Source organism: Pristiophorus japonicus, chromosome 3 (genome assembly GCF_044704955.1).
Source record: "Pristiophorus japonicus isolate sPriJap1 chromosome 3, sPriJap1.hap1, whole genome shotgun sequence".
NCBI lineage: Eukaryota > Metazoa > Chordata > Chondrichthyes > Pristiophoridae > Pristiophorus > Pristiophorus japonicus.
In genome coordinates this window covers 234,422,297-234,447,634 of record NC_091979.1, presented here as the reverse complement: position 1 = coordinate 234,447,634, position 25,338 = coordinate 234,422,297, and the positions used below count along the sequence as shown (strand labels likewise).

Genomic DNA, 25,338 nt, shown 5'->3' with positions numbered 1-25,338 from the left:
TATCATGATTCTCTTTCTGTCTTAATTGTGTCTCTTCTACGGACTGTGCCAAATTTGGTTTTAACAACAAGAATCTGGTTCGTGGCTGTCGTTTGAGAAACAACTCTGCTGGTGTTCTACCAGTAGTTGTATGAGGAGTATTTCGATATGTAATCAAAAAATTTGTCCAATGTCGTTTCCTTGGATTTGGATCTAACATTTGTTTTATGAGGGCACGTTTTACAATTTGTACAGTGCGCTCTGCTGCACCATTTGAAGCAGGATGGTATGGTGGAACCTTGGTATGTTTCACACCATTTTTGCTCGTGAATTGTGCAAATTCTTCTGAACAAAATTGTGGTCCATTATCCGAAACAATCTCTTCAGGGGGGCCAAATGAAGAAAATAATTTTCGTAAAATGTCCAATATTTTACTTGTTGTTATTTTCCACATTGGAAACACCTCAGCCCACTTCGAATGGCTATCAATCACAATGAACAATTGTTGTCCTTCTAACTCAGCAAAATCAATATGTAGCCTTCGCCACACCCTGGGAGGCCATTTCCATGGCTGTAATGTTACTGATGGTGGTTGCTTGCTTACTGATTGACATGTCGTACACTGACTCACGATGTACTCTATACCTTTATCAAGAACTGGCCACCATAAATAACTGCGTGCAAACCTCTTGGTCAAGCACATTCCCAGGTGCTGGTCATGGAGGTCTCCTAATAATTTGGACCTGAATTTATTTGGTATAGCCACTCTTGCACCCCACATGATACAATCTTTATCTTCTGATAATTCATTCCTGCGAATGAAGAATGGATGTGTATATTTGTCTGTTACCTGGTTTGGCCATCCATTTGCAATATACTCATACACTTTTGACATCACTGGTTCACGTTTGGTTGCTCTACCAATCTCTTCAGCTGTGACTGGCAGTTCATCAATGTATGAAAAATAAAACACTTCTTCCCTATCGGGTGTAACTTGTGATGGGGAAGACAATCTAGACATTGCATCAGCATTACTGTGATCAGCTGATCGTCTGTATTCAATATCATATGTATATGCTGACAAAATCAAAGCCCATCTCTGCATTCGGGCTGCTGCTAATGTTGGAACTGGGGACTTTGGATGGAGGATTGCTGTTAGGGGCTTATGGTATAACGATGGTAAACTTATGACCATACAAGTATTTGTGAAACTTCTTGACCCCAAAAATTAATGCCAAAGCTTCCCTTTCAATTTGCGCATAATTACTCTCACTGGCACTGAGAGTACGTGAAGCAAAAGCAATTGGTCTCTCCTCCCCACTACGTGATACACGAGAGATCACTGCCCCAACTCCATACGGAGAGGCATCACATGCTAGCTTAATCTCCTTAGATATATCATAGTGAACTAACATGGTGCTCTCTACCAATTTGCTTTTACACTCCTTGAATGCTGTATCGCATTTTTTTGACCACTTCCAATGGACCTGTTTTTTCAAAAGTTCATTCAGTGGATGTAATACTGTAGCCAAATTTGGTAGGAACTTCCCATAATAGTTCAAAAGACCCAAGAATGAACGAAGTTCAATGACATTCCTGGGAGTGGATGCATTTCTAATTGCATCCAATTTTTCCTTGGTTGGATGTAAACCATCTTTGTCTACTCTGTACCCTAAGTACTCCACTGAGTTTTTAAATAATACACTTACGAGCAGACACTCGTACTCTGTGCTTCTCTAGCCGTTTGAGGACTTCATTCAATATGTTATGAATTTGCCTATTTGGTGCTGAAATTAGTATGTCATCCAAATAACATACTACCCCTTCAATACCTTGCAAAATCTTGTTCATCGCCCCTTGGAATATGACAGAGGTGGAAGACACTCCAAACGGTAGCCTATTAAATTGATATAGGCCTAGATGAGTATTTAAAGTCAAACATGACTTGGACTCCTCATCTAGTTCAAGTTGTAAGTAGGCATTCGTAAGATCCAGTTTTGAGAAGATCTGACCACCTGTCAGTGTTGTGAACAAATCTTCTATATTCGGCAATGTATTGGGGACATTACCCTCTAGAACCTGGTTTACGGTTACTTTATAATCGCCACACAATCTTACCTTACCATCAGACTTAGGTACAACAACAATGCGTGTAGCCCAATTACATCAATCTATCTTACAAATAATGTTCTCAGTCTCTAGTCTTTTGAGTTCTTGCTCAACTTTCTCCTTGAGTGCATATGGTACAGAACGTGGCTTGTAGTAAACCGATCTAGCATCCTTCTGTACCCTGACACTCGCCTTGGAGCCTTGGATCGGACTGCCTGTTTCGCAGAATGCCTTCGTATTCTTCTTGATAACCTCATCCGTTGATGAAACTCTCGCTTCCACACAGAAAATCTTACTCCAATCCAGCTTCAGTGAGCTCAACCAATTTCTTCCTCGTAAGGCCAGCTTGTCTCCTTTCACTACTATTAGAGGCAAGTTCTGAAATTGATCTTTATATTTTACCGGTACAGTGATACGACCTATCACAGGAATTTTCTCTCCCGAGTAGTCTTGCAGCTCTATCTTGGATTTCTCCAGTTGCACACACAGCTCCTAACATGGCAGGCAGCTCTCTCGGAAGCCTCCGGAAATCTGCCTGGTTCTGTTTATTATTAATCCTGCACTTGCAGTACACAATATGTCCACATCCACAGTGTGGAGCTACAAATGAGTTCATGGCTGAACATGCAACTTCAGTACCCCATTCCTGCTTTCTCACCATACCCCTTGATCCCCCTAGTAGTAAGGACTTCATCTAACTCCTTTTTAAATATATTTAGTGAATTGGCCTCAACAACTTTCTGTGGTAGAGAATTCTAAAGATTCACCACTCTCTGGGTGAAGAAGTTTCTCCTCATCTCGGTCCTAAATGGCTTACCCCTTATCCTTAGACTGTGTCCCCTGGTTCTGGACTTCCCCAACATTGGGAACATTCTTCCTGCATCTAACCTGTCTAACCCCGTCAGCATTTTAAACGTTTCTATGAGGTCCCCTCTCATTCTTCTGAACTCCAGTGAATACAAGCCCAGTTGATCCAGTCTTTCTTGATAGGTCAGTCCCGCCATCCCAGGAATCAGTCTGGTGAACCTTCGCTGCACTCTCTCAATAGCAAGAATGTCCTTCCTCAGGTTAGGAGACCAAAACTGTACACAATACTCCAGGTGTGGCCTCACCAAGGCCCTGTACAACTGTAGCAACACCTCCCTGCCCCTGTACTCAAATCCCCTCGCTATGAAGGCCAACATGCCATTTGCTTTCTTAACCGCCTGCTGCACCTGCATGCCAACCTTCAATGACTGATGTACCATGACACCCAGGTCTCTTTGCACCTCCCCTTTTCCTAATCTGTCACCATTCAGATAATAGTCTGTCTCTCTGTTTTTACCACCAAAGTGGATAACCTCACATTTATCCACATTATACTTCATCTGCCATGCATTTGCCCACTCACCTAACCTATCCAAGTTGCTCTGCAGCCTCATAGCATCCTCCTCGCAGCTCACACTGCCACCCAACTTAGTGTCATCCGCAAATTTGGAGATACTACATTTAATCCCCTCATCTAAATCATTAATGTACAGTGTAAACAGCTGGGGCCCCAGCACAGAACCTTGCGGTACCCCACTAGTCACTGCCTGCCATTCTGAAAAGTCCCCATTTACTCCTACTCTTTGCTTCCTGTCTGACAACCAGTTTGCAATCCACATCAGCACACTACCCCCAATCCCATGTGCTTTAACTTTGTACATTAATCTCTTGTGTGGGACCTTGTCGAAAGCCTTCTGAAAGTCCAAATATACCACATCAACTGGTTCTCCCTTGTCCACTCTACTGGAAACATCCTCAAAAAATTCCAGAAGATTTGTCAAGCATGATTTCCCTTTCACAAATCCATGCTGACTTGGACCTATCATGTCACCTCTTTCCAAATGCACTGCTATGACATCCTTAATAATTGATTCCATCATTTTACCCACTACCGATGTCAGGCTGACCGGTCTATAATTCCCTGTTATCTCTCTCCCTCCTTTTTTAAAAAGTGGGGTTACATTGGCTACCCTCCACTCGATCGGAACTGATCCAGAGTCAATGGAATGTTGGAAAATGACTGTCAATGCATCCACTATTTCCAAGGCCACCTCCTTAAGTACTCTGGGATGCAGTCCATCAGCCCCTGGGGATTTATCGGCCTTCAATCCCATCAATTTCCCCAACACAATTTCCCGACTAATAAGGATTTCCCTCAGTTCCTCCTCCTTACTAGACCCTCTGACCCCTTTTATATCCGGAAGGTTGTTTGTGTCCTCCTTAGTGAATACCGAACCAAAGTACTTGTTCAATTAGTCCGCCATTTCTTTGTTCCCCGTTATGACTTCCCCTGATTCTGACTGCAGGGGACCTACGTTTGTCTTCACTAACCTTTTTCTCTTTACATATCTATAGAAGCTTTTGCAATCCGTCTTAATGTTCCCTGCAAGCTTCTTCTCGTACTCCATTTTCCCTGCCCTAATCAAACCCTTTGTCCTCCTCTGCTGAGTTCTAAATTTCTCCCAGTCCCCGGGTTCGCTGTTATTTCTGGCCAATTTGTATGCCACTTCCTTGGCTTTAATACTATCCCTGATTTTCCTTGATAGCCACGGTTGAGCCACCTTCCCTTTTTTATTTTTACGCCAGACAGGAATGTACAATTGTTGTAGTTCATCCATGCCCATCCACAGTCAACCCTTTAAGTATCATTTGCCAATCTATCCTAGCCAATTCACGCCTCATGCCTTCTGGACCATGGTCTCTGAATTAACTGTTTCATTCTCCATCCTAATGCAGAATTTCACCATATTATGGTCACTCTTCCCCAAGGGGCCTCGCACAACGAGATTGCTAATTAATCCTCTCTCATTACACAACATCCAGTCTAAGATGGCCTCCCCCCTAGTTGGTTCCTCAACATATTGGTCTAAAAAACCATCCCTTATGCACTCCAGGAAATCCTCCTCCACCGTATTGCTTCCAGTTTGGTTAACCCAATCTATGTGCATATTAAAGTCACCATTATAACTGCTGCACCTTTATTGCATGCACCCCTAATTTCCTGTTTGATGCCCTCTCCAACATCACTACTACTGTTTGGAGGTCTGTACACAACTCCCACTAATGTTTTTTGCCCTTTGGAGTTCTGCAGCTCTACCCATATAGATTCCACATCATCCAAGCTAATGTCCTTCCTAACTATTGCCTTAATCTCCTCCTTAACCAGCAATGCTACCCCACCTCCTTTTCCTTTTATTCTATCTTTCCTGAATGTTGAATACCCCTGGATGTTGAGTTCCTAGCCCTGATCATCCTGGAGCCACGTCTCCGTAATCCCAATCACATCATATTTGTTAACATCTATTTGCACAGTTAATTCATCCACCTTATTGCGGATACTCCTTGCATTAAGACACAAAGCCTTCAGGCTTGTTTTTTTAACACCCTTTGTCCTTTTAGAATTTTGCTGTACAATGGCCCTTTTTATTCTTTGCCTTGGGTTTCCCTGCCCTCCACTTTTCCTCATCTCCTTTCTGTCTTTTGCTTTTGCCTCCTTTTTGTTTCCCTCTGTCTCCCTGCATTGGTTCACATCCCCCTGCCATATTAGTATAACTCCTTCCCAACAGCACTAGCAAACATTCCCCCTCGGACATTGGTTCCGGTCATGCCCAGGTGCAGACCGTCCGTTTTGTACTGGTCCCACCTCCCCCAGAGCCGGTTCCAATGCCCCAGGAATTTGAATCCCTCCCTGCTGCACCACTGCTCAAGCCACGTATTCATCTGCGCTATCCTGCGATTCCTACTCTGACTAGCATGTGGCACTGGTAGCAATCCCGAGATTACTACTTTTGAGGTCCTACTTTTTAATTTAGCTCCTAGCTCCTTAAATTCGTTTCGTAGGACCTCATCCCTTTTTTTACCTATGTCGTTGATACTAATGTGCACCACGACAACTGGCTGATTTCCCTCCCTTTTTAGAATGTCCTGCACCCATTACAAGCTTACAAACATTACAAGCTTACAGACATTACAGGTCTGTGCCTCAGGTGCTGCGCTAGTCTGTTCTCTGGTGCCTGGCCCAAGTGAAGGTGAAGTTTTGCTCTGCCTCTGTGCACAGGGGACATCGATTGCTGGAGGGAAGTCGTCTTCCCATTTCCACTGGATCTTTCCCATCCACATTCTTCCGAGTAGCATTGGACCATCACCTGCAACAATCCGCAGAGGTAACTTGTGCACCACGCCATTATGGATTACACTTACATCCGCTCTACCAAGGACTGGGATTGGCTCCTTGGTGTAGGTGTGCAACTTTTCCTGTACTGGAACCAGCTCGGGTCATTTTTCGTTCCATAGCCTCTCAAAGGCATCCTGGCTCATCACTGACTGGCTCGCTCCCGTGTCCACTTCCATGAAGACTGGAACGCCGTTTGTCTCGACTTCCATCTTCACTGGAGGACAATCAGTTGTGCAGGTATAAACTCCATACACTTCTTCTTGGGGCTGAGCTGCCTCTCTGGCCAAATGATCATACTCTCCGCTGGATTTAAAGCCATCTACCGAGTCCTCTGCTAGACAGTGAGCCGTATTTCTTTTACACATACGCTGGAGGTGGCCCTTCATGTTACAGGCTTTGCATACATACTCAGCAAACTGACACTGTGAGCCCTATGGTTTCCTCCGCAACGCCGGCCTACTCGATTAGCACCCCTCGGCGAACTCTGAGTTCTGGAACCCTGAGGTCTGTGCTCTCTGTCCCGGGCAGAGCCATGTTCTACAGTCTTGCCTGTGAAAGGCACCATTCTGTGTACAGTACTTGCCGGGTTTGAGTCCACAGGATGAATAACTTGCTTGGTGCTGCAGGTCGAGGTCATGAACGCCTGACTGATGTTGATGGCCTTCTACAGGTTCTGTGGTGTCGGCAGATAATAGCTTGTGAAGGAGGCCCTTGTGGCCAATTCCTATAACGAAGATGTCTCGCAAGCTTCGTTGAGGTGCGTGCCGAAATCACACGGTGCCGCAAGTCTCCTGTCAGCTGCATATTTTGCAACCTCCTGGCCCTCAGGTCTGTGGTGAGTGTAGAATCTGTGCCTGGCCATGAGGATGCTCTCTTTTGGTTTAAGTTGGTCGCAAATTAGTTCAGTCAGCTCATCGTATGTCTTATCCTTGGCCTTCGTGGGTGCCAGCAAGTCCCTGACAAGGTGGTAGACCTCGGGCCCACAACTGGTCAGCAGTTTCTCCACCAATGTACCCGTCTCCCCTGCCAGATCATTTGCCACGAAATATAGCTTGAGCCTTTCCGTGAAGGCATCCCAATCATCACCCTCTGCGAAGTCTTTTAATGTGCCAAAGGTAGCCATAATATCGCGTGAAAGTCCTTATTCTTGTCGCCAGTTGTACTGTATCTATGAATGACTCCACGAGGCAATGTGTTGTGCTCAAACTGTATTGACATTGATCCTTTATTCCTAACTGCAGAGTGTGGCAGCCACATGGTGGCTCCCCTTATATACAGCCCCTGCCACCAGGACAGGACAGGAAACCCCGGTCTCCACCAGTTGCACCCTCTAGTGGTGCCAGCATGTATATACAGTGTAAACCTTATTGAAAGTACATCAGGCAAACACGTCTCCATCTTATGCAACTATACAGTGACGACACAGAGAGTATATCTATAGTCTGCATATACTCACACTTCGACACTTGGAGCACTGTGCACAGTTCCTGATCTCCATGTAAAGGATATAGAGGCCCTCAAAACTATCACCAACGATGCCTCCGCAAGATCCTACAAATCCCCTGGAAGGACAGACACACCAACATTAGCGCTCTCGACCAGGCCAACATCCCCAGCATTGAAGCACTGACCACAGTTGATCAGCTCCGCTGGGCAGGCCACATTGTCCGCATGCCAGGCACGAGACTCCCAAAGCAAGCGCTCTACTCGGAACTCCTTCACGGCAAACAAGCCAAAGGTGGGCAGAGGAAACATTACAAGGACACCCTCTGGAGTAAAAGTAAAAAGGGGAAGGTAACTCAACCGTGGCTAACAAGGAAAATTAGGGATAGTGTTAAATCCAAGGAAGAGGCATATAAATTGGCCAGAAAAAAGCAGCAAACCTGAGGACTGGGAGAAATTTAGAATTCAGCAGAGGAGGAAAAAGGGTCCAATTAAGAGGGGGGAAATAGAGTATGAGAGGAAGCTTGCAGGGAACATAAAAACTGACTGCAAAAGCTTCTATAGATATGTGAAGAGAAAAAGATTAGTGAAGAGCAATGTAGGTCCTTTGCAGTCAGAATCAGGTGAATTTATAATGGGGAACAAAGAAATGGCAGAAAAATTGAACAAATACTTTGGATCTGTCTTCACTAAGGAAGACACAAATAACCTTCCGGAAATACTAGGGGTTCGAGGGTCTAGCGAAAAGGAGGAACTGAAGGAAATCCTTATTAGTCAGGAAATTGTGTTGGGGAAATTGATGGGATTGAAGGCCGATAAATCCCCAGGGCCTGATATGCTGCATCCCAGAGTACTTAAGAAAGTGACCCGAGAAATAGTGGATGCATTGGTGATCATTTTTCAACATTCTATTGACTCTGGATCAGTTCCTATGGACTGGAGGGTAACTAATATAACATCACGTTTTAAAAAAGGATGGAGAGAGAAAACAGGGAATTATAGACCGGTTAGCCTGACATCGGTGGTGGGGAAAATGTTGGAATCAATTATTAAAGATGAAATAGCAGCGCATTTGGAAAGCAGTGATAGGATCGGTCCAAGTCAGCATGGATTTATGAAAGGGAAATCATGTTTGACAAATCTTTTAAATTTTTTGAGGCTGTAACTAGTAGAGTGGACAAGGGAGAACCAGTGGATGTGGTGTATTTGGACTTTCAAAAGGCTTTTGACAAGGTCCCACCCAAGAGATTGGTGTGCAAAATTAAAGCACATGGTATTGGGGGTATTGTATTGATGTGGATTGAAAACTGGTTGGCAGACAGGAAGCAGAGAGTCGGAATAAACAGGTCCTTTTCAGAATGGCAGGCAGTGACCAGTGGGGTGCCGCAGGGTTCAGTGCTGGGACCCCAGCTATTTACAATATACATCAATGATTTAGATGAAGGAATTGAATGTAATATCTCCAAGTTTGCAGATGACACTAAGCTGGGTGGCTGTGTGAGCTGTGAGGAGGATGCTAAGAGGCTGCAGGATGACTTGGACAGCTTAGGTGAGTGGGCAAATGCATGGCAGATGCAGTATAATGTGGATAAATGTGAGGTTATCCACTTTGGTGGCAAAAACAGGAAGACAGAATATTATCTGAATGGCGACAGATGAGGAAAAGGGGAGGTGCAACGAGACCTGGGTGTCATGGTACATCAGTCATTGAAAGTTGGCATGCAGGTACAGCAGACGGTGAAGAAGGCAAATGGCATGTTGGCCTTCATAGCTAGAGGATTTGAGTATTGGAGCAGTGAGGTCTTATTGCAGTTGTACAGAGCCTTGGTGAGGCCACACCTGGAATATTGTGTTCAGTTTTGGTCTCCTAATCTGAGGAAGGTCATTCTTGCTATTGAGGGAGTACAGCGAAGGTTCACCAGATTGATTCCTGGGACGGCAGGACTGACATATGAGGAGAGACTGGATCAACTGGGCTTGTATCCACTGGAGTTTAGAAGAATGGGAGGGGATCTCATAGAAACATCTAAAACTCTGATGGGATTGGACAGGTTAGAGGCAGGAAGAATGTTCCTGTTGCTGGGGAGTTCCAGAACCAGGGGTCACAGTCTAAGAATTATGGGTAAGCCATTTAGGACCGAGATGAGGAGAAACTTCTTCACTCAGAGAGTGGTTAACCTGTGAAATTCTCTACCACAGAAAGTTGTTGATGCCAGTTCGTTGGATATATTCAAAAGGGAGTTAGATATGGCCCTTTCAGCCAAACGGATCAAGGGGTATGGAAAGAAAGCAGGATAGGGGTACTGAGGTTGAATGATCAGCCATGATCTTATTGAATGGCGGAGCAGGCTCGAAGAGCCGAATGGCCAGCTCCTGCACCTAATTTCTATGTTTCTATGTTTCTAAAGCCTCTCTGAAAAAGTGCAACATTCCCACCGATACCTGGGAGTTCCTGGCCAAAGATCGCCCTAAGTGGAGGAAGTGCATCAGGGAGGGCGCTGAGCACCTTGAGTCTCATTGCCGAGAGCAAGCGGCAAACCAGTCCCACCCACCCTTTCCCTCAACGACGATCTGTCCCATCTGTGGCAGGGGCTGTGGCTCTTGATTAGGACTGTTCAGCCACCTAAGGACTCATTTTAAGAGTGGAAGCAATTGCGAGGGACTGCCTATGATGATGATGGATAGAGACACTACAAAAAAAATTCTCAGCGATTATACCAGAATTGAGAGATTATACCTATCAGGAAAGACTCAACAGGCTGGGGATTTTTTCTCTAGAAGTTATAAGACTGAGGGGTGACCTGATAGAGGTCATCAAGATAATGAAAGGGTTTGATAGGGTAGGAGTAGAGAAGATGTTTACACTTGCAGGTGAGATCAGAACTAGGCGCCATAAGATGGTCACTAATAAATCCAGGAGGCAATTCAGTTTAAACTTCTTTCTCCAAAGAGCAGTGAGAATGTGGAACTCGCTACCACAAGGAGTACTTGAAGTGAATAGCATAGATACATTTAAGGGGAAGCTGGATAAACACACAAGGGGGAAAGGAATAAAAACCCTCACCCATGTCTTTGTTACCTCTAGACTTGACTATTCCAACGCTGGCCTCCTACATTCTACTAGAAGTAAACTAGAAGTGATCCAAAACTCGGCTATGTCCTAACTCACACCAAGTCCCGCTCACCCATCACCTCTGTGCTCGCTGACCTACATTGTCTTTCGGCAACACCTCGATTTCAAAATTCTCATCCTTGTTTACAAATCCCTCCAAGGCCCTCACCCCTCCCTATCTCTGTAATCTCCTTCAGCACCACAACCCCCCGAGATGTCTGCGCTCCTCTAATCCTGCCCTCTTGAGCATTCCTGGAACTCCCTGCCTAAACCTCTCCGCCTCTCTACCTCTCTTTGCTCCTTCAAGCCGCTCCTTAAAACCTACCTCACCTGCCCTAATTTCTACTTATGCGGCTCGGTGTCAAATTTTTATCTCATGATACTCCTGTGAAGCGCCTTGGGGCATTAATGGCGTTATATAAATACAAGTTGTTGTTGTTTATATACTGATGGGGTGAGATGAAGAGGGGTGGGAGGAGGGCCGTGTGGAAAATAAAAGGAGGGGTGGAGCAGTTGGGCCGAATGGCCTGTTTCTGTACCATAGGCTCTGTGTAACCCGACTGTAAGCTGTTATTACTGTAAGACAGGGTGTTGAGATTCTGAGGCTGACTGCAATGCGTCTTCTCTTCCTGTTCAGAATGCTTCTTACGTGGACCGGCCAGACCCCGACCTCCCTGTGTGCTTGGAGCAGACTGTCCTCGTGTGGATCCCCCTGGGATTTCTGTGGATCTGTGCACCATGGCAGCTGCCGCCTTTATTCTGGTCCAGACAAAGAGGAGCCAGATATTCAAAACTCTACCTTGTCAAGCAGGTATCCAACTCGATCACTCTCCGCTGCTGTTACGTTCATGGTGTTGGTTGTCACTGCGACCAATTCGTTTTCGTTGTCAGGACTCTGTAAACAATCTTGTGACACAACCTGTACTAAGAAAATGACTTGTACTTTATTCAATTTAGTATTCTGTATTAGTTGCTCACGATGGGGTCTCCCAGGAAGGGGGTTATGCTAGAACTGTATGCAATACGAGTTAAGGCACAGCTAGAGTACTGCGTGCAGTTCTGATCATAAGCAGTCCCTCGGGATCGAGGAAGACTTGCTTCCACTCTTAAAATGAGTCCTTAGGTGGCTGAACAGTCCAATACGGGAACCACAGTCCCTGTCACAGGTGGGACAGATAGTCGTTGAGGGTAAGGGAGGGTGGGACAGGTTTACCGCACGCTCTTTCCGCTGCCTGCGCTTGATTTCTGCATGCTCTCGGCGATGAGACTCGAGGTGCTCAGCGCCCTCCCGGATGCATTTCCTGGTCACCACGTTACAGGAAGGATGTGATTGCACTAGAGAAGGTATAGAGGAGATTTACGAGGATGTTGCCAGGACTGGAAAACTTTAGCTAAGAGGAAAGATTGGATAGGCTGTCGTTGTTTTTCTTGGAACAGAGAAGGCTGAGGGGAGATTTAATTAAAGTGTATAAAATTGAGAGAGGCCTAGATAGGGTGGACAGGAAGGACCACTTTTCCTTAGCAGAGGGGTCAATAACCAAGGGACATAGATTTAAAGTAGTTGGAAGAAGGTTTAAAGGGAAGATGAGGAAACATTTCTTCACACAGAGAGTGGTGGGGGTCTGGAACTCATGGCCTGAAAGGGTGGTAGAGGCAGAAACCCTCCCCACATTTAAAAAGTACCTGGATGCGCACTTGAAGCGGCGTAACCTGCAGGGCTACGGACCCAGAGCTGGAAAGTGGGATTAGTAAGGATAGCACTTTTTCACCCAATACAGACATGATGGGCTGAATGGCCTCCTTCTGTCTTAATTTTCTATGACATTAGGGACCGCTTTGCGGAACACCTCCGTTCAGTCCGTAAGCATGACCCCAATCTTCCGGTCGCCTGTCACTTTAAATCCCCATTCCACTCCCTCTCTGATCTCTCCGTCCTCGGTCTCCTACACTGTTCCAACGAAGCTCAACACAAACTCAAGGAACAGCACCTCATCTTTCATTTAGGCACTTTACAGTCTTCTGGACTCAACATCGAGTCCATCAATTTCAGATCATAACTCCTGCCCCTATTTTTTGGACGGCAGCTGTTGATGATTCTGTTATTCCCATTTATACGTCCTCTAGACCCATCTTTTGCTTCTTTAAATGTTCCATTACCATCTCCTTTTGCTTTGCACCATCATCCCTTTTGTTATTTAATCTCTCTTGCCTCCCACCCTGTCACAGACCTTCCCTTAACGTTTCAGGTCCACGACCTTTTGTCAGAACTGGAAGAAGTCAGAGATATAACAGGTTTTAAATAAGTATAGAGGGGGTTGTGGGGCTGGAGGAGATTACAGAAATGGGGAAGGAGGAAAGAAGAAAAGGTAAGATCTGTGATAGTGTGGCAGGTAAAGCTGAATCTACACTGTCCCATGGAACACTCCCAGGGCAGGTACAGCACGGGTTCGATACAGAGTAAAGCTCCCTCTACACTGTCCCATCAAACACTCCCAGGGCAGGTACAGCACGGGTTCGATACAGAGTAAAGCTCCCTCTACACTGTCCCATCAAACACTCCCAGGGCAGGTACAGCATGGGTTAGATACAAAGTAAAGCTCCCTCTACACTGTCCCATCAAACACTGCCAGGGCATGTACAGCACGGGTTCGATACAGAGTAAAGCTCCCTCTACAGTGTCCCATCAAACACTCCCAGGGCAGGTACAGCATGGGTTAGATACAGAGTAAAGCTCCCTCTACACTGTCCCATCAAACACTCCCAGGGCAGGTACAGCATGGGTTAGATACAGAGTACAGCTCCCTCTACACTGTCCCATGGAACACTTAAAAAATGGTCACTTTGCGAGGCACCACAGGGCTACAGGTGCCTGTGGAACTACATACGGGCAAGGGTTGGTACCTTCACATCAGGACATGAAGGGAAATTATGAGGAAAGGTACTTTGGAGCCCGGGTTCTGCAGTATTCAACACCTACGAAAGGGAAGTTACTGAATGAGTAATGCTTAGTAATCTTGTTCTTTTCCCCTCCCAATAGATCCTTGCTGTCCTTCTGTTCCTGACCTCTGTGGCTGGGTTGGTTATCACAGTGATGGAAGACTTTGGGAGCTATATGGACCCTACTCCTGACAAACTGAACCCTGTGGTTCTCTATGCCAACCCCTCCATTTATGCAGCAACTTGGGTAAGAAGCAAAGGGGTTTTACATTGCATAAACCGAGTCATCCAAAGGAGGTGTCTCACCACAATGACCATTCGGCCCTTCTTGAGAGGGCGTCACTATCAGGATCTCCTTTAAATAAAGACAGACTTATATTTCCTAGCGCCTTTCACGATCACCAGACGTCTCAAAGCATTTTACAGCCAATGAAGTACTTTTGAAGTGAAGACACTGTTGTAATGTAAGAAACGCGTCAGCCAATTTGCGCACAGCAAGCTCCCACACACAGCAATGTGATAATGACCAGATAATCTGTTTTTTTTTGTTATGTTGATTGAGGGATAAATATTGGCCAGGACACCAGGGAGAACTCCCCTGCTCTTCTAAATAGTGCCAAGGGATCTATTACGCCCACTTGAGAGATCAGACGGGTCTTTGGTTTAACGTCTCATCTGAAAGAAGGCACCTCCGATAGTGCAGCGCTCCCTCAGTACTGCCCCTTCGACAGTGCAGCACTCCCTCAGTACTGCCCCTCCGACAGTGCAGCACTCCCTCAGTACTGCCCCTCCAACAGTGCAGCACTCCCTCAGTACTGCCCCTCCGACAGTGCAGTGCTCCCTCAGTACTGCCCCTCCGATAGTGCAGCGCTCCCTCAGTACTGCCTGTCTGATAGTGCAGCGCTCCCTCAGTACTGCCCCTCCGATAGTGCAGCGCTCCCTCAGTACTGCCTGTCTGATAGTGCAGCGCTCCCTCAGTATTGCCCCTCCGACAGTGCAGCACTCCTTCAGCACTGCACTGGGAGTGTCAGCCTAGATTTAGGTGCTCAAGTCCCTGGAGTAGGACTTGAACCCACAACTTTCTGACTCCGAGGCGAGAGTGCTGCCCACTGAGCTATGGCTGACACTGTGGTGTGGGTTGTCCAGATCTGCCTGCCATTTTGTCTTGTTACAACACACATGGCTAAAAGGCCTTGGAGAGGGTGCAGAGGAAATCTACCAGAATGGTACCAGGGATGAGGGTCTTTGGTTACGTGGAGGCACTGGTATAGCTGGGGTTGTTCTCCTTAGAGCAGAGAAAGTTAAGGGAAGATTTAATTGAGGTGTTCAAAATCATGAAGAGTTTTAATAGAGTAATTAAGGAGAAACTGTTTCTACTGGCAAGAGGGTCGGTAACAAGATGACACACATTTAAGATAATTGGCAAAAGAACCATAAGAAATAGGAGCAGGAGTCGGCCATTTGGCCCCTCGAGCCTGCTCCGCCTTTCAATAAGATCACGGCTGATCTGATCATGGACTCAGCTCCACTTCCCTGCCCGTTCTCTATAACCCTTGACTCCCTTATCGTTCAAAAATCTGTCGATCTCCACCTTAAATATATTCAATGACCCAGCCTCCACAGCTCTCTGGGGCAGAGAATTCCACAGATTCACCACCCTCAGAGAAGAAATTCCTTCTCATTCTGGTTTTAAATGGGTGACCCCTTACTCTGAAACTATGTCCCCTAGTTCTAGATTCTGCCACGAGGGGAAACATCCTCTCTGCATCTACCCTGTCAAGCCCCCTCAGAATCCTATACGTTTCAATACGGTCACCTCTCATTCTTCTAAACTCCAATGAGGACAGGTCCAACTTGCTCAACCTTTCTTCATAAGGCAACCCCTTCATCTCAGGAATCAACCTCGTGAACCTTTTCTGAACTGTCTCCAATGCACGTATATCCCTCATTAAATAAGGAGACTCCAGGTGTGGCCTCACCAAAACCCTGTACAGTTGTAGCAAAACTTCCCTACTTTTATACTCCATCTCCCTTGCAATAAAGGCCAACATTCCATTTGCCTTCCTAATTACTTGCCATACCTGCATGTTAACTTTTTGTGTTTCATGTACAAGGACCCCCAGGTCCCTCTGTACAGCAGCATTTTGTAATCTCTCCCCATTTAAATAATAATTTGCTTTTGTATTTTTCCTACCAAAGTGGATAATCTCGCACTTTCCCACATTATACTTTTACGCAGCAAGTTGTTGAGATCTGAACGCGCTGCCTGAAAGGGCGGTGGAAGCAGATTCAATAGTAACTTTCAAAAGTGAATTGGATAAATATTTGAAATGGAAAATTTGAAGGACAATGGGGATAGAGCAGGGGTGGGGAGGAGTGGGACTAATTGGATTGCACTTTCAAAGAGCCAGCGCAGGTATGATGGGCCGAATGGCCTCATTCTGTGCTCTACGATTCTGTGGAAAGCCATGCTATTTCCTGGGACTTAACTGTGAACAAAGGGGCCACGGAAGATTGCTAGCACTGCATTGCTGTGACTTGATGTTTTCCATTCACTGCCCGTTCGCTCCGTTTTGTAGCTGATGGTGATGTTGGTCCACGAGAGCAGAAGACGAGCCGATGACAAGAACTCCCCATACCTCTTCATTTTCTGGCTGCTGACCGTCCTGTGTGGCGTCTTTATGCTGCAGACTCTAATCAGGCTGACCATTGAACAGGTGGGAGCTCCTGGTATTATCTTGGCTATGGGGGTGGGGGGGAGAGAGGGGGGGGCGGTGGAGGAGGTAGGGGTGCAGGGCTGGGGTGGGGGGAGGAGGGGTTAGGGTATGGTGGTGGGGGGTGAGGGGCGGGATGAGGCAGGGGTTAGGGTAGGGGAGGAGGGGTTAGGGGTGAGGTAGGGGTGGGAGGAGGGGGTAGGGATACGGTGGAAGAAGTGGGTAGGGGTGGGACGGGGGGGGAGGAGGGGTGTGACGGGGGAGGAGGGGTGGGACGGGGTAGGGGTAGGGGTGGGTGGGGGGAGGAGGGGGTAGGGCGGGGAGGAGAGGTGTAGGGGTGGGGCAGAGGAGGAGGGGTTAATGGTGGGGAGGAGCGGTTTAGGGGTGGGGCGGGGGGGAGGGTTTAGTGGTGGGGTAGGGGGAGGAGGGGTTAGGGCTGGGTGGGGGGAGAGGGGGTAGGGGTGGGGTGGGGGGGAGGAGAGGTTAGTGGTGGGGTGGGAGGAGGAAGGGTGAGGGGTGGGGTGGGGGGAGGAGGGGTGGGGTGGGAGGAGGAGGGGTGGGGTGGGGGGGAGGGGTTAGGGGTGGGGTGGGAGAAGGAGGGGTGTGGTGGGCGAGGAGGGGTTAGGGGTGGGGTGGGGGAGGAGGGGTTAGGGGTGGGGTCAGGGGAGGAGGGGTTAGTGGTGGGGTGGATGGAGGAGGGATTAGAGGTGGGGAGGAGGGAGGAGGGGTGGGGTGGATGGAGGAAGGGTTAGGGGTTGGTCGGGGGAGGAGGCCTGGGGTGGGTGGAGGAGGGGTTAGGGGTGGGTTCGGGAGAGGAGGGGTTAGCGATGGGGAGGGGGGAGGAGGGCTGGGGTGGATGGAGGAGGGGTTAGGGGTGGGGAGGGGGGCGGAGGGCTGGGGTGGATGGAGGAAGGGTTAGGGGTGGGTTCGGGGGGAGAGGGGGTAGGGGTGGGGTGGGGGGGAGGAGAGGTTAGTGGTGGGGTGGGAGAGGAAGGGTGAGGGGTGGGGTGGGGGGAGGAGGGGTGGGGTGGGGGGGAGGGGTTAGAGAAGGAGGGGTGTGGTGGGCGAGGAGGGGTTAGGGGTTGGGTGGGGGGAGGAGGGGTTAGGGGTGGGGTCGGGGGAGGAGGGGTTAGGGGTGGGGTGGATGGAGGAGGGGTTAGTGGTGGGGAGGAGGGAGGAGGGGTGGGGTGGATGGAGGAAGGGTTAGGGGTTGGTCGGGGGAGGAGGGCTGGGGTGGGTGGAGGAGGGGTTAGGGGTGGGTTAGGCGGGAGGAGGGCTTAGCAATGGGGAGGGGGGAGGAGGGCTGGGGTGGATGGAGGAGGAGTTAGGGGTGGGGAGGGGGGCGGAGGGCTGGGGTGGATGGAGGAAGGGTTAGGGGTGGGTTCGGGGGGAGGAGGGGTTAGCGATGGGGAGGGGGGAGGAGGGCTGGGGTGGATGGAGGAGGGGTTAGGGGTGGGGAGGGGGCGGAGGGCTGGGGTGGGTGGAGGAGGGGTTAGGGGTGGGTTCGGGGGAGGAGGGCTTAGCGATGGGGAGGGGGGAGGAGGGCTGGGGTGGATGGAGGAGGGGTTAGGGGTGGGGAGGGGGACGGAGGGCTGGGGTGGATGGAGGAAGGGTTAGGGGTGGGTTCGGGGGGAGAGGTGGTAGGGGTGGGGTGGGGGGGAGGAGAGGTTAGTGGTGGGGTGGGGGGAGGAAGGGTGAGGGGTGGGGGGAGGAGGGGTGGGGTGGGGGGGAGGGGTTAGGGGTGGGGTGGGAGAAGGAGGGGTGTGGTGGGTGAGGAGGGGTTAGGGGTGGGGTGGGGGAAGGAGGGGTTAGGGGTGGGATGGATGGAGGAGGGGTTAGCGGTGGGGAGGAGGGAGGAGGGGTGGGGTGGATGGAGGAGGGGTTAGGGGTGGGGAGGGGGGGAGGAGGGGTGAGGGGTGGGGAGGGGGAGGAGGGCTGGGGTGGATGGAGGAGGAGTTAGGGATGGGGAGGGGGAGGAGGGGTTGGGGTGCGGGGTGGGGGGGTGGTGCGGGGGTTGGGAGGAAGGGGGAGAGGGGGAGAGCGTGGGGCCGCGGGGATGGGAGGGGAGCTGCTTTTGACTGTGGGCGGGACGGGGTGGGTGCGGAAAGCAGGTGGTGGCGAACTGATGGCGCGTTACAACCCCCTCCCGCCCGATCTCCCTTTCCACTGAAGTCATGGGCGGTCGGTCTGTTATAAAGAAATAAAAAGACTTGGATTTATATCGTGCTTTTCACGACCACTGGACGTCTCAAAGCGCTTTACAGCCAATGAAATACTTTTGGAGTGTGGTCACTGTTGTAATGTGGGAAACGCGGCAGACAATTTGCGCACAGCAAGCTCCCACAAAAACAACGTGTTAATGACCAGATCATCTGTTTCTTTGTTATGTTGATTGAGGGATAAATATTGATCCCAGGACAACGGGGATAAATCCCCTGCTCTTCTTCAAAATAGTGCCATGGGATCTTTTCCATCCATTTGAGAGAGCAAAGGGGGCCTCGGTTTAATGTCTCATCCAAAAGACAGCTCCTCCGACAGCGCAGCACTCCCCCAGCACTGCACTGGAAGTGCCAGCCTAGATTATTTTTGTGCTCAAGTCCCTGGAGTGGGATTATGAACCCACAACCTTCTGACTCAGAGGCGAGAGTGTTGCCCACTGAGCCACACTGTACACCCATTTTCAGTTCTCGTCACAAAATAAATCCACCCCGTTATTTAACGTGTCGAAGGAAGATGCTGTGTCATCCCTCAGTGACTGAATAGCTCAGAAACCCGCCGAGTTAGATCATCTTCCATCATCATAGGCAGTCCCTCGTATCGAGGATGACTTGCTTCCACGCCAAAAAAGGATGAGTTCGCAGGGGTTCCAATGAAGGACCTAATATTCCAGATCCTGATCTACATGTTGCAGGGTGGAAGATGTCTGTGCATGGATGTTTTTAACGTGTGGTGGCCGTTGCACACCAGCCACCACACGGGCTTGACAGAGCGAGGTCTTGGTCCAGTGGCAAGGGTTAACCAAGACGACTGGAGACCTACTGCACGGACCTAGTGTGCGCATATCGCAGTGTGGGCTGGCCCGTGCTGCCTCTGGGCGCCTGGCCCTGAACTCACGCCTCCCCTGGGCCCCGATCACGTCCCTCCACAGTCTCTCGTTGTACCTTTGCCCCGACCTCGCCGCTCCTGCTGTATCTGCCCACGCTCCAATCACTGACCTGGATCTTGATGGCGTCACTCGTGCTGCTCCCTGGAGTGGCCTCCACACTGCTCCCAGGCCGCTGCTCGCCACTCCTTTTATGGCCCCGACCTGCCGCTGGTGTTCTCACGCAGGTCGGGAAGCGGTTGGGATGTCAAAATTGTCCCTTGGCTAAGAGAAAGAAAACAAGCAGAGAAGGTTAAGCGGTGATTTGATAGAGTTGTTCAAAATCTGATAGAGTGAATAAAGAGCAACAGTTTCCAGTGGCAGGAGGGTCAGTAACCAGAGGACACAGATTGAAGAAAATTGGCAAAAGAACCAGAGGGGAGATGAGGAAAATAAATTCTACACTGTGAGTTGTGATCTGGAACGCGCTGCCTGAATGGGCGGTGGTCGCAGATTTAATCGTGACTTTCAAAAGGGAATTGGATAAATAATTGACGGAGAAGCATTTGCAGGGCTATGGGGAAAGAGCAGGGGGAGTGGGACTAATGGGATCTCTCTTTCAAAGAGCCTACAGGGCCACGATGGGTCGATTGGCCTCCTTCTGTGCTGTATCATGCTCATCATCATAGGCAGTCCCTCGGAATCGAGGAAGACTTGCTTCCACTCTAAAAGTGAGACCTTAGTTGGCTGAACAGTCCAATACGAGAACCACAGTTCCCTTTAACAGGAGGGACAGACAGTCGTTGAAGGAAAGGGTGGGTGGGACAGGTTTGCCACACGTTTCTTCCGCCGCCTGCGCTTGATTTCTTCATGCTCTCGGCGATGAGACTCGAGGTGCTCAGCGCCCCCCTGGATACACTTCCTCCACTTAGGACGGTCTTTGGCCAGGGACTCCCAGGTGTCAGTGGGGATGTTGCATTTTATCAGGGAGGCTTTGAGGGTGTCCCTGTAATGTTTCCTCTGCCCACCTGGGGCTCGCTTGCCATGAAGGAATTCCGAGTAGAGCGCTTGCTTTGGGAGTCTTGTGTCTGGCATGCGGACTATGTGGCCCACCCAGCGGAACTGATCAAGTGCTTCAATGCTGGGGATGTTGGCCTGGTCGAGGACGCTAACGTTAGTGCGTCTGTCCATCCAGGGGACATGCTATGATTCTAAGTACTGGTGTTTCTTTTCACCGCGGATGATGTTCAGCATTGATGTTGACTGACTGATTGTGTTTTCCCCCTGTCTCCCCCACCACCCCCTCTCCCCCCCCATCCCACCGCCCCCGCCACAGGGCAGTGTTCCTGACTTGCCACGGTTTTCGTTGTATTGCATCTCCTACGGTCTGGAATGCGTTTCATTCATTCTGTCCTGCAATTCCGACGTCTCTTCAGAAGAAAAAGCTGCTGCGGAGAAGGTTATTTTTCAAATATCACCGAATCTTTGCAAGCCTTGCATTTCCATAGCACCTGTCACCACCTCTGGAGGTCCCATAAACGCTTTACAGCCAATGAAGTACTTTTTTGGGAGTGCAGTCACTGTTGTGATGTTGGAATCGCAGCAGTTAATTTGCACACAGCAAGCATCCACAAATAGCAACATGATAATGAGCAGATAATCTGTTTTTGTTATGTTGATTGAGGGATAAATATTGGCCCCAGGACACCGGGAATAATTCCCCTGCTTTTCTTCGAATTGTGCCATGGAATCTTTTATGTCCACCTTATTTTCATCCGAAAGATGGCACCTCAGCACTGCACTGGGAGTGTCAGCCTGGATTTTGTGCTCAAGTCTCTGGAGTGGGGCTTGAACCCACAACCCTGAAATGAGCTTCCGACCACATATGCGCAACATAACTAAGATTGCCTATTTCCACCTCCATAACATCGCCTGTCTCCACCCCGCCTCAGCTCATCCGCTGCTGAAGCCCTCACCCATGTCTTTGTTACCTCTAGGCTTGACTATTCCAATGCACTTCTGGCTGGCCTCCCACATTCTACCCGATGTAAACTTGAGGTAATCCAAAACACAGCTGCACGTGTCCTAACTCACACCAAGTCCTGTTCATCCATCACCCCTGTGCTTGCTCCCGGTTAAGCAATGCCTTTGTTTTTAAAATTCTCATCCTTGTCTTCAAATCCCTCCATGGCCTTGCCTCTCCCTATCTCTGTAAACTTCTCCAGCCCTTCAACCCCCCGAGATGTCTGCGCTCCTCCAATTCTGCCCTCTTGAGCATCCCAGATTATAATCGCTCAACCATTGGTGGCCGTGCCTTCTGTTGCCTGGACCCCAAGCTCTGGAACTCCCTCCTTAAACCTCTCTGCCTCTCTACCTCTCCTCCTTTAAGATGCTCCTTAAAACCTACCTCTTTGACTAAGCTTTTGGTCACCCTAATTTCTCCTTATGTGGCTCGGTGTCAAATTTTTGTGGTATAATACTCCTGTGAAGCACCTTGGGACATATTAACCATGTTAAAGGCGCTATATAAATACAAATTGCTGTTGTTCTGACTCAGAGGTGAATGTGCTACCCATTGAACCACTGCTGCACTAGAGTTGCCAACTCTGATTGGGCGAGTTCCTGGAGGTTTCATCACATGACCTCCTGCAGCCAACTGCCCCGCCCCCATGCTCCCGCCATTGGCCCATCCTCATAGCACCCCACCATCCCACGGCCAATCGGAAAGTGAGCAGACACTTCCATCGCCCAATTGGAAGATTCTTGACTGTCAGTCAATGGCCATTCCTCCCAATGTCTGATATTTTGTAACCAATAAACAAAAGTGTTCAAAGGAGTTTTTAGCACCCCAATGACTTTTCTCTCCTGGTGTTGCTCGCAGCAGTCAGTGCCCAGGAGATTAATCTTTAATTCCTGGAGACTTCAGACCAATCCTGGAGGGTTGGTAACCCTGGCCATGTCCCAACACTCCTTGACACCTCATAGAATCATAGAAATTTACAGCACAGAAGGAGGCCATTTCGGCCCATAGTGTCCACGCCGGCCGACAAAGAACTATCCAGCCTAATTCCACTTTCCAGCTCTCGGTCTGTGACCCTGTAGGTTACGGCACTTCAAGTGCACACCCAAGTGCTTTTTAAATGTGGTGAGGGTTTCTGCCTCTACCACCCTTTCAAGCAGTGAGTTCCAGACACCCACCACCCTCTGGGTGAAGAAATTCTCCCTCAAATCCCCTCTAAGCCTCCCCCCAATTACTTTAAATCTATGCCTCCTGGTTGTTGACCCCTCTGCTAAAGGAAATAGGTCCTCCCTATCCACTCTATCCAGGCCCCTCATAATTTTTTCACCTTAATAAGGTCTCCCCTCATCCTCCTCTGTTCCAAAGAAAACAACCCAGCCTATCCAATCTTTCCTCATAGCTAAAATTTTCCAGTCCGGTCAACATCTTCATAAATCTCCTCTGTACCCTCTCTAGTGCAATCACATCTTACCTGTAAAGTGGTGACCAGAACTGCACGCAGTACTCTAGCTTTGGCCTAACTAGTGTTTTATACAGTTCAAACATAACCTCCCTGCTCTTGTATTCTATGCCTTGGCTAATAAAGGCAAGTATTCCGTATGCCTTCTTAACCACCTTATCAACCTAGCCTGCTACCTTCAGAATCTGTGGACCTGCACTCCAAGGTCCCTTTGTTCCTCCACACTTCTCAGTGACCTACCATTGCCTTGCCTTGTCAGCCCTCCCTAAATGCATTATCTCACACTTCTCTGGATTAACAGCAATTTGCCACTGTTCTGCCCACCTGATAAGCTGATTGATAGCTTCCTGCAGTCTACAGCTTTCTTCTTCATTGTCAACCACACAGCCAACTTTAGTATCATTTAGCAAACTTCATAATCATAACCCCTACATTTAAGTCTAAATCGTTGCTATATACCACAAAAAGCAAGGGACCTAGTACTGAGCCCTGCGGAACACCACTGGAAACAGCCTTCCAGTCACAAAAACACCCATCAACCATTACCTTTTGCCTCCTGCCTCTGAGCCAATTTTGGAGCCAACTTGCCACTTTGCCTTGGATCCCATGGACTTTTACTTTCGTGACCATTCTGCCATGTGGAACCTTATCAAAAGCCTTGCTGAAATCCACCTCAATGTATTGGGCCGCTACATGGCAATAAATTTGTTTAAATTCAAGAAGAGTTACAATACAAATTGTTTCTTGTGTTCTCTTTTCTTAGAATCCACAAGTGTCTGCATCCTTTCTCAGTCAAATAACGTTCAACTGGTTTAACCGGTAAGGGAAGCTCTCCGAATTTTACATCAAAGAATTTTTAGGATATAAGAAGATCATATTGTTAATGACATTGAAGCACCTGGGATTAAAGGATAGTGGAAGCAGATTCAAAATCATGAGGGGTCTGGACAGGGTAGATAGCGAGAAACTGTTCCCATTGGCGGAAGGGGCGAGAGCCAGAAGACACAGATTTAAGGTGATAAAAACAGAAAATGCTGGAAATCTCAGCGGGTCAGGCAGCATCTATGGAGAGAAAAACTGAGTTAACGTTTCAGGTCGATGACCCTTTAAGGTGATTAGCCAAAGAACGAAAGGCGACGTGAGGAAAATCTTCATTACGCAGCGAGTCAGTCGCTAAATTTGGGGGAATTAAGGGAAATGGGGATCTTGGCGGGAAGGTGGCATTGAGATATGAGCGGCTTATGGTCAGTTATGGTCAGTTTCTAACTCGAACTTAAGCCCAAACAGATATTGATGCATTTTTTTTACCCTGTAAACGCATGCCAGAGTTTCTTTTTCAATCATGCTGTAGGCCCTTTCGGCCTTGGACAAGCTCCTGGACGCATAAGCGACCGGTTGCAATGTTCCCGATTCGTTTGCTTGTTGTTATACACACCCGACCCCGTACGAAGACGCATCGCAAGCTAGCACTAAATGTTTAGAAGGATAATACAGAACAAGCAGTTTGTTGGAACATAACAGATTTTGGGCTTTCTCAAAAGCAGTCCCTTGTGATTTCCCCCATACCCAGTCATCTCCCTTGCGTAGCAACACGTCTAGAGGTTCTAGCAAGGTGCTTAACCCGGGTAGGAAATTACCAAAATAATTGAGGAATCCCAGGAACGACTGCAGCTCCGTCACGTTCTGTGGTCTCGGCGCGTTCTTGATGGCCTCCGTCTTGATGTCGGTGGGTCTGATGCCGTCTGCTGCGATTCTTCTTCCTAAGAACTTGACCTCTGACACCAGGAAAGCACACTTCGAGCATTTCAACCTGAGTCCCATACGATCTAGCTGACTTAGAACCTCTTCCAGGTTCTGTAAGTGTTCGATGGTGTCCCGACCTGTGACCAGTATGTCGTCCTGGAAAACCACGGTGTGCGGAACCGACTTTAGCAGACTCTCCATGTTCCTTTGAAAAATAGCCGCGGCCGATCGAATCCCAAACGGGCATCTATTGTAGATGAACAGACCTTTGTGTGTGTTGATGCAGGTGAGGCCTTTCGAAGATTCCGCCAGCTCCTGCGTCATGTAGGCCGAGGTCAGGTCCAACTTGGTGAATGTCTTTCCTCTTGCCAGTGTCGCAAATAGGTCGTCTGCCTTGGGTAGCGGGTACTGGTCCTGCAACGAAAAACGGTTAATCGTTACTTTATAGTCCCCGCAAATTCTGACTGTGCCATCGCCCTTGAGGACCGGAACAATCGGACTGGCCCACTCGTTGAACTCCACCGGCGTGATGATGCCCT

At 48.7% G+C, this 25,338-nt stretch overlaps 1 protein-coding gene across 1 annotated transcript in view; it reads left to right on the top strand.

Moving 5' to 3' along the window:
• abcc2 (ATP-binding cassette, sub-family C (CFTR/MRP), member 2) overlaps positions 1-25,338 on the top strand; it is a 278,866-nt gene that overhangs the window by 43,794 nt on the left and 209,734 nt on the right. The window contains exons 2-6 of the mRNA XM_070876416.1: positions 11,482-11,655; positions 13,882-14,028; positions 16,361-16,498; positions 20,914-21,036; positions 23,820-23,875. Coding sequence (XP_070732517.1) covers positions 11,482-11,655; positions 13,882-14,028; positions 16,361-16,498; positions 20,914-21,036; positions 23,820-23,875 — 638 coding nt within the window. The remainder of the gene's footprint in view (positions 1-11,481; positions 11,656-13,881; positions 14,029-16,360; positions 16,499-20,913; positions 21,037-23,819; positions 23,876-25,338) is intronic.